Consider the following 15015-nt stretch of genomic DNA (forward strand, 5'->3'; position numbering starts at 1 on the left):
ATGGCATCAGAGGATATTCCCCTACACTTGAGGCTTTGCAGGTGTTGCAGGCCTCCCCTCCAAGTATTTCATTGACACCACCTATGTGGACCCCTGCTGTCCATACAGAGCCCATTTGGCACTGCTGTCTTTGCCTGAGGAACACCTTCCCTTAGCTAATGTGGATTACATTTTGTCTTTGTAATGTACTCAGATGTTACATACATCTGAGTATGTAAATCCCTGATAATCATGGATTGTAACAAGGAAAAAGAAAAAAAAAAGAAAAAAAAGGTGAGATAGGTTTATTTATTAAAGACAAATGCCTGCAAGGTCTGAAAGCTAAAAAAAATCTCTTCTCTAGTAAATCACCTACCCCTTGGTGTTTAACAAGCATTAGGATGCTGCCTTTTATGTTACTTGTTTCAAATGCTCTGGTTTCATGTTATTAAGGAATCTGCCAGCCCAGGGAGTGCTATTTCTGGTTCCTGCTTTGACACTGGGCAAGCTGCAGCTTCTCTACGTCTGCCATCCCGGCAGATAGGGTGCCTGTAGGACCCCATGAGGTCCTGCAGGTTTGGACCAACCTGGGTTTTCCTCCCTTTGCTTCCCTGTACTTCAGCTTCTCTCATTGAGTCATGTGGCAACAGTTCCTCAGTTTGTTAGGTTGCAATCCAACCACCCGTCAAAGAAGAGAATACACAGAACTGGCCCTAAATATTTGCAACGGCCTTTGAAGGAGAAGGAATCTATTAAACAACCTGTTTGTGCATGACGCCTGCCAGGAGCAGACCATTGAAAATCTGCTGAGATTTCAGTGGTGAATGCAGCCTAAAAATCAATGACACGGCATGTCTGGGAGGTGGGTCTGGAAATAGCACGGCCAGTGCTGCTGAGAAGTATCACGTTCCTGGCAGTGGGAACACTCAGGGCATGGCCACCTGCCCCATGGGGACACGAGTCCTGCTGCTCCCCAGCACACAGCCATATCACACAGGCATGTGTGGGGTGCCTTTGTCTGGGAGAGGCTGGGAAGGCAACAGACTGCATGTGCTTAATTAACCACATTTGGTTTTGTTCTTCTGTTTTGATAGGAAAGCAACCACAGCAGGGCCTGGAGGCAGATGGGATCTCAGCACCACTCAAAGGCCAATGCAGGCAAGGCAGTGGGCAGGGAGAAACACCTGCACTGGGATCCCTGTGCTTATTGCTTCCTTGGGATCCTCTGAATGGGATGGGCATGTCTAAAAGAAGAGAGGTCGTTACAGTCATGGTGACCACCTCACTCAGGCTACAAACACAAGCTCTGAATTGAATCATGGGTGGCAGTTCATAATCAAGAACGATATATTTCACCTTCCTGTGTCCAATGACTGATGTAAGATATGGACACGCTTGGCAGTGGAAACACTCTGGCATGGGCACCTGAGCCAGAGTGATGCTCCTAAACTCTGCAATACTACCATTTTCCCCACATGATAACCACTATGGGCCAGTCACAGCAAGACCTCCTGGTTTTGCTTCTGAAGTGCGCATTCTTGGTGCTGTAGATTCCTCAATATTTGTTTTCTTTCTGGCTCCATGTAATGAGGCACAAATCACAGCCACTCTCTCATTCCTAAAAGTTACCAGTCTTCAGAGAAAAGTCTGAAAAAAAAGGGGCAGAAAGCAAATAAGGGACCCCAACATGAGCTGCCATGTTGGCACCCACTCTCCATGGGCCTCATCCTTTTCGTTTCCCCACACCTGATGCTGCATTCTAGTAGCTGGGGAGGATGTGAGAGGCAGCACGGCGCGATTTGGCGGCTGAGAACACGCAGCAGAGGGAAGAATTCCCTTGAAAAAAAAAAAAATTAAAAAACAAAAACAAAACAGCAGAGGGAGGCTTTCCAGGTCGCTACTTCTACCCGGGGCCAGTCCCCGCTCGCTGCTCATGTTTTCCACTGGAGGGGAGGACGGGAGAGGGGAGGATAGAGAGGGGCGGAGGTTTTTTTTTGGGGTGGGGGGGATGAAGGGGGTGGAAAGTTGCTTGAATTTGCGAGGGGCGAGAGCCGGCGGCGGAGACGCGCCGCCTCCTTCCACTGGCTGGGGGAGCTGCCAATCTGTGTTGTAATCCTGCAGGAATTTCTGCGGGGTTTAACTGGGAGCCGCGCCGCCGCTGCCGCGCACTCGGGGCGGAGGGCGGGAGGGAAGGAAGGAGAGAAGCGGGCGGCGGCGGAGGAGGCAACAGCAGCAGCAGCCGGGCAGTCCCAGCGCAGCGTTGTGCCGCCGGGCAGCGCGGAGCGGAGCGCCGACTGCAGCGGAGCGGAACGGGCCGGAGGGCGCCCGCGGCCCTGCCCCGCGCCCCCGGGCGCTGCCGAGCGCCGCGGCCCCGCTTTCTCCTTTGTGCCCGGCCACAGGCGGCCGCCGTGCCGGCTCCGCGGGAAGAATGCGGTGCGTGTGGCTCGCGCTCACCCTCAGCTTCGTGGCCTGCGCCTCCGGGCAGCCGGTGAGTGAGCGAGCGAGCGGCGGGGCGGGGGAACGGGACGGGACGGGGGGCGGCCACCTGGGCTCCGTCCGCAGCGCTGCCCCCGAGAAAGCTCCCCGACAGGCGCGGAGGGAGCGCGTCTCCAGCCCCGCGCTCACCGCGACGCCCCGGCCCTGCCCGAGGAGGTGCGGGTCCGGGTCCCCCCCGGCGGCAGGATAGACCCGCTCCCGTGGAGCGACGGGCTGCTGCGGAGGGCACCGAATGAGTAATTGGCCGTGGTTAGGCGGCTCGGGACGCCCTCGAGACCCCGGTTCCCCGCGGAGCGCGCGACCGTCGCGGCTGCCCTCCGCGCCCGGGCTGACTGCGGGCTGCCGGGGATAATGCCGCTGTTTACGCTTCTCCCAGCCACAAGTGTCTCCGCTGAGCTGGGACGTCTGCTTAATGCAATTAACTCCGTTGCCGGGATTTGTACCTCCCGAAAAGCCGCTCCTCTGCGCAGCGCTCCCGCCCCGCGGTGCGGACGGCTCGGGAGAGGGTTCGGGCTTCGCCGGCGGCGATTCGGGACGGTGCGGAGGGCGAGAGAAGAACGCGGTTGCAGCGTTTGGGCAAATAGTAGGAAATGATAAATGGAGGTTTCAAGATGAAATTAAAATACCGTGACAATTTAATCCAATTAAAATGAGCTGCTCCACTGAACTAAATAATGTCACCGGCTCGGGTTCGCTTTTGAAGTTGCCTGGCTATTGTATAAATAAGCCCCGTCGCAGCCCTTCGTGCGGTCCGCCTCATCATTAGTGGTTCCGAAGGATACAATTGCAAAACCCTTTTCTTAAGGGCTAATTAAGAACGAGTTATGTCGAGCATAGACTCCCGTTCCCTCTAAGCATGCTCCCCCTTGCTGATGAGGTACGATATGCTTTAGTTTCACGTAGGAATGCTACTGTTACGAAGTTCTCTGATGGCGGAGTAACTGTGCAACTGCCACAGTCATTAGTTAAGTATGAAGTTGGATGGTTTTGCCTTGGGATGAGCAGGCTCCTGCGGCGGGAGCGGGGGGAGCCGGGCTGCCGGCCCTGAGTGCTGCCAGAAAGTTGTGGACAGATGGGAGAGGTGAAGGGAGGTGGATTTTCTTTTCTATCCCCCTCCTTTTTTCCTTTCTGGCGGCGGCTACGTGGTCCCTTAAGGAGGAGTTTTGTAAACTGGTCTCTGGGAAAAGACGGATGCTAAATCTGTTGTCTGTGCAGAATGCTGTCCTGGTCCTAAGTGGGGTTTTATATGGATGCTTACAACAACCCTGCAAGCTTTTGGAGTACTGTCAAACGGTTTTAACTCCTAAGTTCTTTTCCTTTGCTTGATTCTTGAACAAGTGTGTTCTGTGTTTGCTTTGTGTAACCACCAAACCCGCTATTTACTGGGGTGGTCCCTGTCGGTTTGAGTCATGTTAAAAACGTACTGGAAATGTAGGGAGCTGTGTGCCCTGGTGTTGGCTCTTGTGCTGCAGATGTGCATTGGTGTACAGTGTCAGCTTGGTAGGATGAGTAGACACTGGGAGATGGCATCAGGATTCGGAGGGTGCCAGGCAGCTGTCCCCTGTTGTGCCTGGCTGCAGGAGGTGGTGAGTGCCTATAGCAGAGCTGGCAAATGGCACTGGGCTCTCAGGGTGGTTTGCTGTGCGTGGGGAAATGTTTGGTATCAGTGGGGTCTGGTAACATCAGCAGATGTGGAGGACTTGGGACTCACCCAGGCTTGCGTGAATTGTGGAAAAAGTGTTCTTTCTGGTGCCCTTGTAGGAGGGGGAAAGAGAGTGATGTAAAACTGCTGGAAAGAAAAGGCCAGCTCTCTAAATGTGAGTCAGGTGTGTCTTTTATGAGGTTGGGTTCAGTCTTGATGATAGCAGGAGTCAGCGCTTGCTGATTTTAATAGCAACAGAGAGCAGCGCCAAGTATCTCACTGTCCTTGTCAGTTCCCATTCTGACGAGGCTGATAAACCTTTCTGCTTCTTCCTGCTCCTCATCAGTGGGACTAATGGTTTTCCAGAGCTTGTCTGATGCTCTGATCCTCTCCGCAAGCCAAGGCGGGTGTGGGGAAGCCTTGCTGGCAAGCAGGTTTCTGCTTGTGCTGCACTGTAATCCTGCTGCACTCACGAATGGGAGAACAGTCGTGGCTCTCCTCTTCTGTAGTGGGGTTTCTTGAGTCAGGGGACTTTGCTTCGTGCCAGCTCCCCAGCACTGTATGTGTGGAGTTCGGTAAAATACAGTGCTGCAGCACCAACATCAACTCTGTGGTCTGTCTGTTCCATCTGTAAGCATCTGAGCACTGGCTTGTTGACATATATGCTGTTATTGAAGGATTACTTGGGTAATGTTTTGTGTATTTTTCAGAAATATTAAATATTTTGGAAGCATAGTGCTATAATTTTTTCTGCATTTGTTTCTAATCATTACTTTGCTTTTGGAATCTGGGAAATGGATACCATGTTGGAGAGGGTGAATATTTGTTTTGGTTTTGAAACTTGCAGCTAGGTTTTGGAGTTGGTAATTACAGGAGGAGAGAAAACTGCTGAAGAGATGGGTGGTGTTTCAGATTTACATGCTGTGAGCGTCTCTCCTAAGCATGTTTAAATCTACATTGCCAAGTAAATTCTGAAGAAAGATAGGAAACTTTTCTTTAGTCTTGATTTATTTCCACCATTCCTCAGCTCACATGGGCTGCTGCTTCCCTGCAGAAGTGAAGATCTTCCTTGCTTCCTGTGGCTGACAGCACCTGGAACCAGCCTTCACCACTGGCAGTTGCTCCCATTGCCCTGGCTCAGTTTTGGGGGCCTTGCAGCAGCCCCTCTGTGCTGGAAATTTGGGAGGGCTCTGGCTTCTGCCTCTGCCCTCAGGTTTTGCCATTCTGGTGCTGCAGTCAGCTCGCTGCTGGAAACCTCCCTTTATCTGGATGTTCTCAGGAGTACCTTTCTGGGAATAGGTTTCCCTCCCAGGTTAGCTTATCTTTCAAAAATTAAAGAACAGATGATTCTTGACCTGAGATCAAACACTGAGACAGTTTCTCTTTTTAATATCTTAGCCCCAAGGTCTGCATTGGAGCTGACTTAATATTCAGGCCTAAAGTGCAGAGATGTTTTCTCTGCATTTTTTCTAGATCCCTATCAGGGAAGAAGATGAGCGTCTTCAAGGACAAGTCAGGACAAATAGTTCCCAGTTTGAAGTTGGGTGCTGGGGTTGTGGTTCCTAGGCAGGTGATACCTCTGTGGTAGGTTTGTGGCAATTGCTGCAGCTAATGGGATAGAGATGGTGGGCTGGAGATAACGAGCCACAAACCTGGGGTTTATAGGAAGTTTTGATGGATCTGAGTCCATGTGATCATAATCTGAAGTGCGATTTTAGGATGACCAGATGAAGGCCTGACTGCTTGGCCAGCAGAGGTCCAAGCTGTGTAAAGCCCCACCTCAAATATGCTGTATGATCTAATGCTTCCAGAGAGGATGGAGGAGAGCTGCCTGCTGTCCTTGCAGGGGACGTGGCTGCATTTGGGCCAGGAGCCCCAGGCTTGGCAAAGAGCTCATCCATCACGCAGCAGACGAGCTCCCCGAGGAGCAGCCAGCCGCCTGCAGAGCCCTCTGTTTGCACTGCTCTTCATGGCCAGTTGTCTTTATAAAATGTCAAGCCGAGGCATATGGATGGCATTTATTAATTGCATTATCTCACCAAATTGACTTTTGCCATTGACCAGTTTAAACATTTTCCTTATGGCAAAGAATTACAGGCTTTAGTAAGGCTCAGAGGCTGAACAAAGGACTCTTGTCTACTTACGGAAAAGTGCTCCTTTGTCATCTGAAGAGATCTGACTGACCAGGATTTTTAACAGAAATGTTGTGTTTGAGAATGGAAAGCTTATTCTAGGCCTCGTGTAAGACCCTGCTTGAATGTAGGGCATAAATATGCCCTCTGTGTTGCTGCATTTGAGAGAGGATGCACCAGTAATGAGCAAGCAATTTGGTCCATGTTCAAGTTGCTGTACTTTGCACTGCAGCAAGCATGAGAAAATTTACTTTAGGCTGTTCTGTGAAAGGATTGTTGTTTGGTTATGTGCAGTTCATGATGACAGTGAACTGCTATCTGTAATCTGTTCAGGACTAGTAATTTATTCATAGGTTACATGGCACTACTCAGTGATTTGGGAACAAGATTTCTCTTGCTCACATTTGAAATATAATTTGCAATCTCCCGAGTAAGAACTGCATTAGTGTTTGACCCTGTAATAATGACAGTTTTCTGTATGTATGTTGTTTTCTTGATTAGCTCAGCCCTGAGGGATGCTTTCAAAAGCCTACTAGATATTTGGGCGGAAATACAAAATATGTGTAGTTCTACGTGCTGGAAAACTGACTGCAGAAGGAGAAGAAATAGTGTGTAACAGCCATTTGCAACAAGTACTCTTATGCTGAACAGATGATTTTTGACGATGTCTCAAGTAGGATGCTCATTTAAAGTGAAATAATGATTAATAGGGTGTTGAGGAGTCTGCAAGACTTGGCCCAGCCTGTAGATAGGCTGTGTTAGTATGTCGCAAAAGCTGTGCTCAGCTGAAGGCTGAGCTGGATGCTACATCTAAAATCACTGTTCTTAGTTTACATATGAACAACTTCCTCAGAATTCTCCCATCTAAGCTAAATTGTTTTGTTCCAAAAGTGAACTGATTTTTGGGAAAGTTCAAATAAAAGCCTGTTTCTCTGTGACTGAGTTGTGAGGGTGAAGATAAATACGTACTTTATGTTCTCATTAAATGTAAGATGAAGGGACTTACTGAAGGTCAAACAGCTTTTGGTGTGTGCAGGAACTGAATCAAAATGTTCAGAAGTACCACTGTGATTAACAACCAGAATGCTATTGTCTGGATTTAAATATTATGTTGTCGGACGTGTTGCTCCTGCTTGATTAAATGTAATACAGCATAATTTTCTCTGGAGCTGCTTCCACATTGATGGAGGTTGCCTGTCTCCTTTCAAAGCAGTGTGAAGCAGCCCATCCTTATTTTCTGAACAATATTTCAGAAGTGTGGATGCGAACGGTCTCACAGAGCTGCAGGAGGCAGTGCAGTGTGGGAGGTGCAGTGCTCCTTGGAGGGCAGCTGGGTGCGTGGCTGGAGTGGCTTCCAGGCTAAGGATGTCTTGAGAGGAAAGTCATAATGTGCTTGCTGCCAGTGAACTGGTAACCTAACTAGGCCTTTCATCTCTCCTGCCTCACCTCGCATCCTCACCGGTACGCCTGTTCGTGTCCTGCAGTAACTCAGTAGAAGTAAGCCTTCCTCTTTCTCTAGGCTGAGCTGCATTAATCCCAGTTGTGTCCCTGTGGATTTTGGTGACCTGGGGGTACCTGGCTGGAACTAACATCTGGTGGGTGCAGCTGTACCCAGCCAAACATCATGTTCTGGATCACTTTCAGCTTCAAAAGCTGAGTTCTGTTTGCTTTTTGTATTGGGGTCTGCAGGAGATGGCTGATAGTGATTTGATGTATCTTACAGGAGAGGACAGCTGTCCAGAAGACTTCTTAGAATCATAGAGTCACAGAATCACAAGGATGGAAAGGACCAACAAGATCATCTAGTCCAACCATCCTCCTATCACCAGTCACTACCACTAAGCTACTAAACCATATCTCAGCAGATATTTCTTCGTTTGCTGGGTTAATTATCCTTGCTCACTCTGGATGTGGAGATCCCAAAATCAGTGTATCACTTAAACTGATTACTAGGTGAAACCCTCCACAAAGCCTTTCCTTTCATATCACTTTTGAGTATTGTGCAGTTCCACATCCATGTACACGGTCACGGAGGTGTGACATTGATGGTGTTCTTATAACTTAAAATGAAAACCTGCAAGGAAAGCAAACTGGAAGGGTGAAGCTATTTCAAAGTAATGGAAATGCACCATCACTGGGACGTGCAAAAAATCAAACTTACACTGAATTTAAATTTGTGACGTTGCATAAATAAAAATAGGTATGGCTCAGCCCTATAAATAATAATAGAGTATAATTCCTGCAGCAAGGATTTGCAGAAGATAATGTTGCTGAGGAACAGGATTCTGAGTTTTCTGCACTGCAGAACATCCCATTTCTCCCCTGGCTGTGGGGCTATGTCCCCTTCCTACAGGGAGCCCACAGGTGCTGGGTACTTGTCCAAGCCACTGTGGCAGTGAAAGTACATTAATGTGAGGCTTTGTGTGGCAGGGAAAAGGTGTGTCTGTGAACAGAGCATGGGGAATTGGCTATGTTAGCAACTGGCTTGTGTAAGTCTCATTGTGAGAAGGTGAGAAGCTCTCAAGAACTGCTGGGGCAGCACACAGTGTTAGGAGACTAATTCTTTGGGATTATTAGTGACTAAAGCATTTGCAGCATGTGGAACTCGTAAATCTTTTCATGGCAGAACAATACTGGAGATATAAATGAAGTTACTAAGGTGCCATTTGTATCTCCTAAGTTCTTCTCATTGATGGGGTTTCTTACAGTTTTCCAGTTGCATTCTCTTCAATTATTTTCCATCTGTGAAGAACAACTTTTTTGAATGTAACAGCTGTGGTGGTACAAAATGAAACTTTTTGCAGTACATTTGAAATTAAGTGTCTGTAAAGACTGAAATACACAGCATTTCTGCACTGATCCCTCTATAGCTGTTGCAACTAAGGCTGGGAAGTTCTGTGAAACTTTGTGAATTTTGTGTGTAGATCCTGTGTAGGTCTCTGCTTTATGTATATCCTCATGTTAGATGCTTTTGTGTGTACGTGTGTGTGTCTTCTGTTATGAAAGGCAATATGTTTTTCAAGTGTCAGGAAGGAAATGCCCTGCAGAACACAAAGTGTCAAACAAATAGAACAAAACTGCCCTCAAAATTTTAAAAATACTTTCATCCTGCTATCAGGGTGGAAAGAGCAGCTTCTCTAACCTTATTTATCAGGGGGGAAAAAAAAGCCTTAAACACAAGGTGGTCTTTATGTATTACATATATATATATATTTTTTTTTCCTCTTGTTTCTTAATTCTGTATTAAGTTACAGATATTCCCTAAGTATGTCTTGATCCTCCATAGCACTAACAGGTTCTTTTGATTTTATTCTGCAGCAAAACTTTCTCTTTCCCCTCAAAGCCCTGGTAAGGGGACAGGAATAAGTTTGTGAAGCATAAATGAGATGGGCGAGGGGGGGGAAGGGGGAGAGGAAGGAATGTCCTTAAAAGAAAAACTGGGAATAATGTTAAGAAAGTGAATACACACATGTCATTTCAGGGAGATGACACCAGGACTGTTGTGGCACCAGTGGTCTCTGGACTCAGCTGAAATTGTCCATCTATGTTGCAGCTTGGGTTGACTGAATTTGTCAGGCAAGCATCTTCTTTTCCTAGCTTTTGACCAAAGCTTTGCTGATTGCATCTATCTGCTGCATGGAACCATGGCTGAGGTTTCCAGAGAGTTTGGCAGTGGATGGGAGGTGGCTGAGAAAATCCTGTAGCAAAGCAGAAGATGCTGTTCTGGGAGCAGCTGTAGTTATCTTTGCAGCACAGTACAGAGCATCCCTGGGGACGCAGGGGGAGTGATGAGACAAGGGTGTATTAAAAAGACACTGGTATAATCTAACAGCCATCTCTCTGTTGAATAACACTTGGAAAACCCACTGCAGGTTAATGATTTGAATGCATAGGGCTTGAGGGTGAGGAAGGTAGATCCCACAGGCACATGTTAAATAGAAATACTTCCTTAGGGTGCCCAGGTGCAGTTGTTACTTGAAGAGACAGGACATTAAGGTTGGGGATGACTGACAGTGTTTTCACTCCTGCTGCATATTGGAAGTGCTTTATCCTCGCGTTCAGCCCAAGCAGCCATGCGTAGTCAAAGAGTAGGGCTGTGTTTGGCACTGCTAGGGAGGGATCCTTGTGCCTTTGTTGAGGCTCAGGCTCTGTCTTAAATAGTGTTTCTGTGGGGTGAGGAGGCCTGTGACACTGTTGAGCCTCACTGGGCAGGGAGAAATTCTGAGCTCCAGCTAACACAAGAGCGTCGGGTACTGTTAATAGTATTGCTGTGCTGGAAATGTCATCCCTTGTCTGCTTTGTTACTGTAGGGCATTAGAAAGGGGAAATGACCTTTTTCCTTTTTGTTCCTGTTCTTACTGTGATTCAAAACCTTGAAAAGCTTATTCTACCCTTGGCTGGTCTGGGATTTTGTGATTTCACTAATGCTGCTTTCCTGAGCGTATCTCTTCCACTTAACAGGGAGTTAGTGACCTGCTATCCTGATAGAGGTCTCTTCTGGCGGATACCTTTAATTGGTCTTCTGCTTGGTGGCATAAAAGCTGTTATAATGAAAAACCAGTCCAGCTTAATAGTAATGAAGGTTTTCTGAAACTTTTTTGAGGGCCGTGTATCTTGGCTGTAGGTTAGAGAAGTCTTCTGGCCTTGTTAATATTTATTTATTCTGCCATGACTGTGTGTCCATCACATCTATCTGTAACACGTAGATAGGACACTCAATGTTACTACTTTGCCATATGCGTCTTGCTGTTTTACATAAAATCTGAGGATTTATAACTGGTTTAAACATGTAAATGTATTTCACTTGAGGAACCTCAGAAAGACTGAGGAGAAAAATTCTGATAAATGTTTCCAGTTTCAACCAAAGCAGATAGGATCCTTCTTGGTGGCTGTGTTGTGATTGGACCTGGTATGATTCCTATAAAGCAGGGTAGCTCACGTGGCATTCATGTAGCTGTGATCAGAGATGAATGTCTGAAGAGAGACAAGAATATTTCTTTGGGTTTCTCTGTGACTTTCTGTAGATGCACAGGAAAACTAACTTCTCTCTAGTTATTTAGTGCAGCTCACACAACTGGAAGACCTCCTTAGAGGAGTCGAGCAGGCAGCTGTGCCAGCTGTGCAATTAATAGTGACACCTAACGGGAGCAGAGTGGAAAGCAATAGGATGTTTCTGTGTATCTTAACAACCTTCCCAACAGCTGGGCTTGCTAGAGTGAGCTCAGTGAGCTGTGAAATTTAAAAGCAGGGAAAAAAAAAAAAAAAAAAGAACAGGCTGAGCTTCTAAAGATTTTCTTACCACTGGGTTTGTTACACTGTTAGGCTCCATAGGTGTAGTTGACTCTAAAGTTACTGCTCTGGGTGTATATTTCTTGTTTTATTCCTTGAAACTTTTAGTCTTTGGGCTTGCAGTTAATTTGCAGAGTAATTTATAATATATTACAGGAACATGAATGGGCAACTGAACACACTCCCTACCAGTCTTTGGGGTTGAGCTGTAAAGATGAGTGAAGAAGGGTTGTATAATTATATTTACACCTAATTTTTGTGTCTAGGGCACTTCTTTGGTCTTTGTCCTCCCAACATGGTTACTGGAGACTGCTGTAAGTGGGGATAGCCCTGGGCCCCTTAAGAGCAGGAGATGGCCTGGAGCTGGGTTTGTGGAGCTCTAGCTTGGCACTACCCAGCATCTCTCATTATTGTGACACTAATCACCTACTATATGTACAAATGCAGAGTGTTTAATTAAGAGTGCATGTGGGGAAAATCATAATTCCTCAATCTATGTGGAGTTACATGGTTGTCATATTTGAAATGTGTGACCATTGGTTACAAAGGATGTTTTCTGGAAGTGCTGTAGATCTGGTGGCATATGTCAGGGACTGGAAAATGTAGGCTATTTATAATTATCCACAGGTGGAGAGGCAGGCAGCAATGCACAGCGCTAGTAATAATTATCATCAGTGTAGAAGTTCATCTCTTAAGCCGTTGGTTCTAACACACTAAAAAGTATTTGATCTGGAATCTGGCACAGCCTTCAAGTGGAGCTGTTCAAAGGAGTCCTGACCTAATTTTGCTGAGGAAGTGTGAGAGCCTTCCTCATTCTGCTAATTTCTTGCAGAAGGTTTTAATGATAAAGTCTTTCTACCCTACACGTGCACGTATTTTACTGCAGAGCATTTGAATAAAAGCTGCCATTACCAGCCAGGTGGTAAATATAGCATGCAGCTTAGCAGAAATGACCTTCAATTAAACAGAGGCGGTCTCTTCTACCACACCGTGCAGTTGTCATTTAATTTTTTTTTTAAGCCTGTTTTTGCCGAGTCTTTTTGTGAGTAATTGGAAAGCCTGAAGCACAGTGCTTGGCTCTGTGTGCAAGGGTAGACTTGGTGCTTGTTCTGAACTCCTGTTTCAGTCAGCACTTCAAAAATGGGAAGTGACTTATAAATATATTTGCTCTCCTTCCCAGGGAAATATATCATGAAATTATAAAACATTGTCCACTGAGCTATGTAATTTTTTTTTCTGTTATAGGATATAGCACAAGTGCTTTGACTTTCCTCAGGATAAATCAAAGCAGATGCAATGACATCATGTCTTAATGGGCTTTCATCTTCAAAAGAAAATGAGGAAAAAAGTCTTGTTTTTTCAGCCATGTACAGTATTGCAGTGATAGTGAGAGTTCAGGTAGGTGTTCCTCATTACTGTGTAGTTGTAGGCTGTTTTCATCATAAGACAAAACACAAACAAAGCAACCTTAACTGAGGGCTTTTAAATTCCATCTAACCTGTCACTCATTCATTTTCTCATGCCATTATCACTGCAGTGTTGTTGTAAGACTACTGGTTTCCTACCAAAACTGCAGCTTTTTGTTCAGTACGATTTTCTCACTTGTGCTAATGGCATTTCTGAGCAATACTGTGCAGCACACAGTAACTGTAATGCATTTAATTGTAATTTGTCTCAAGTTCTTTGCTCTTTTTCTGCAGTCTCTCAAGCTTCCAGTCTCATTAGACTGATTTTTATTTTTTTTATTATTTTTTTCCCCTTCCCTGCTACTTCAGTGCTGCCAAGCCAGCCAGGTAATGGCTAGTCCTGGCACAGCTCTTTGGTCTCATGTTGCAAGCACGGGATCCAAGAGCTGGAGACACATGAAAAGCTGGGTCTGCTCTGGTTATTTGCCCACTATCAGGAGCCTTTCTGCTGGCTTTTCTCTGAGTGGTGATGGGAAGGGGGAGCAGGCAGGGGATGTGGGGGTGATAGAGTGATGCAGCATAGCTGGAGCATCCCAACCAGACTGTAAAGCAAGGAGATATTGGTGTGGGGTGGGAATCCACCTCTGCTCGCTCAGCCCTGTCTGACAGCACAGCATGCATGAGACAAGTGTTTCAGCAGACGTGGATGATTTGAGCAAGAGATCCCTCATCTGCTCTGGTTTTTGGAAAGTGAGCGTGCGGAGCCAAACACTGCAGCTTGGCACTCGTTGCTACCCTTTGGGCTTTCTTGGAAGCCCTGCAACTCTCCTCTCACGTGGGCAGGATGGGCCAGCAGGTGCAGCAAGCTGCTGGAGCCGCTGCTCTCCTGGGACTTCTGTGTTGCTGTAGGGCACACTGGTGCACAAGCAGTTGGTTGTTCGAGCAGTCTGTAACTGCGTCACCCAAGCAGAAGGGAGCACGCTGGAGCTGGGATTAGTTAGAGATATGAGATGTGTCCGGTTACAAGGGAACTATAATCAAGGTGACAGCTGCTTTCCCTATGCTATATTGAAACAAAATATCCCAAACCATTAGATAAAAGACCTACACTCTTTCCACAAGTTGTTGGAACACTTAGCGCTGTTCACTAATTAAATATCGGAGGGGCAGACTCTTTCCATGGTTACCAAAGGGGAAAACTGAGCATCGCTATCCCTGGACCAGGAGTGCAGGTGGACATGTGCCCTATTTACACTTGCCCTTAAGTGTTTATACCAGAACTTCCTGATCTTGGGGTTGTTCTCCCAACACCAGAAAATATAAATCCTGCCCTGCTTGGCATACCATGGTGTTTTTTTAAATAAGTATTTATACCAGTCCTTAAATGACTGTTTCTTTGGCTACTTAATTTGGCAGACCTCATCAGAACTCAGGAGTGAAAAGCAGGAGGTGCCACCTGAAATAGCATTGGTGTGCTGCTGGGGAGAAGCGTGTTCAAGGAACAGGCCCTAAGAGTCCTCCCTCGGCTCTATTTATATCTTCTGTCTAATAATACCTGCTGAATATTTTTAAACAAATTGTTGCCTGTGGGTGTCTTACCCACAGGAAAATATAAAAATAGCTTTCCAGGTTTGGGGGGCTGTAATAAAGGGAAAGTTTGTGCGGGGAAAAACTTTGTGATAGAGTGCGATAAATGAAGACCACAGGAAATTATTGGTTTTGAGCTTTATAGTGGGGTTGTGACTTTAAGTTTTAGGAGTAATCTTTTGATGCAAAGCCTTCTCTTAGTAGATTCCTCTTCAGAGAAAACAAGTCTTAGGCTTTTTTGTTTTTGGAGGGTGGACAGAAGGGATGGCCAGTGAAGTGTCCATAAGCTGGGTTTTCTTCAAGGCAGAGGATCTCTTCCAGGCCTCAGCAGAGGGCCCCTCAAAACAGCATCAGAAGGAGTTTATAGATGGGCTGCCTGGGTCTGTAGGGACAACAGGACAAGAGATCAAAAAATCATCGAAGGAAAAGCCAAGGCTCTGAGAAAATCAGCTTCATGAAACTTAACTCCCAAAGGTGTGATAAA

The 15015-nt window shown here is 46.5% G+C and overlaps 1 protein-coding gene and 1 long non-coding RNA gene across 2 annotated transcripts in view; one reads left to right on the forward strand and one right to left on the reverse strand.

Annotated features, from left to right (window-relative positions):
- Positions 1-1221: 1221 nt before the first annotated feature.
- On the reverse strand, positions 1222-1973 carry LOC149918675 (uncharacterized). The gene is made up of 3 exons (XR_016465634.1): positions 1887-1973; positions 1726-1815; positions 1222-1626 (listed from the first exon to the last, which is right to left on the reverse strand). It is a non-coding gene; the product is annotated as an uncharacterized LOC149918675 (long non-coding RNA).
- A 157-nt stretch (positions 1974-2130) lies between these two features.
- Positions 2131-15015, forward strand: part of SDC2 (syndecan 2) — a 56548-nt gene continuing 43663 nt past the window's right edge. The window contains exon 1 of the mRNA XM_031591037.2: positions 2131-2467. Coding sequence (XP_031446897.1) covers positions 2408-2467 — 60 coding nt within the window. The 5' untranslated portion in view covers positions 2131-2407. The remainder of the gene's footprint in view (positions 2468-15015) is intronic.

Source organism: Phasianus colchicus, chromosome 3 (assembly GCF_987193195.1).
Source record: "Phasianus colchicus chromosome 3, bPhaCol1.hap1.1, whole genome shotgun sequence".
In the NCBI taxonomy this organism is placed as follows: domain Eukaryota; kingdom Metazoa; phylum Chordata; class Aves; order Galliformes; family Phasianidae; genus Phasianus; species Phasianus colchicus.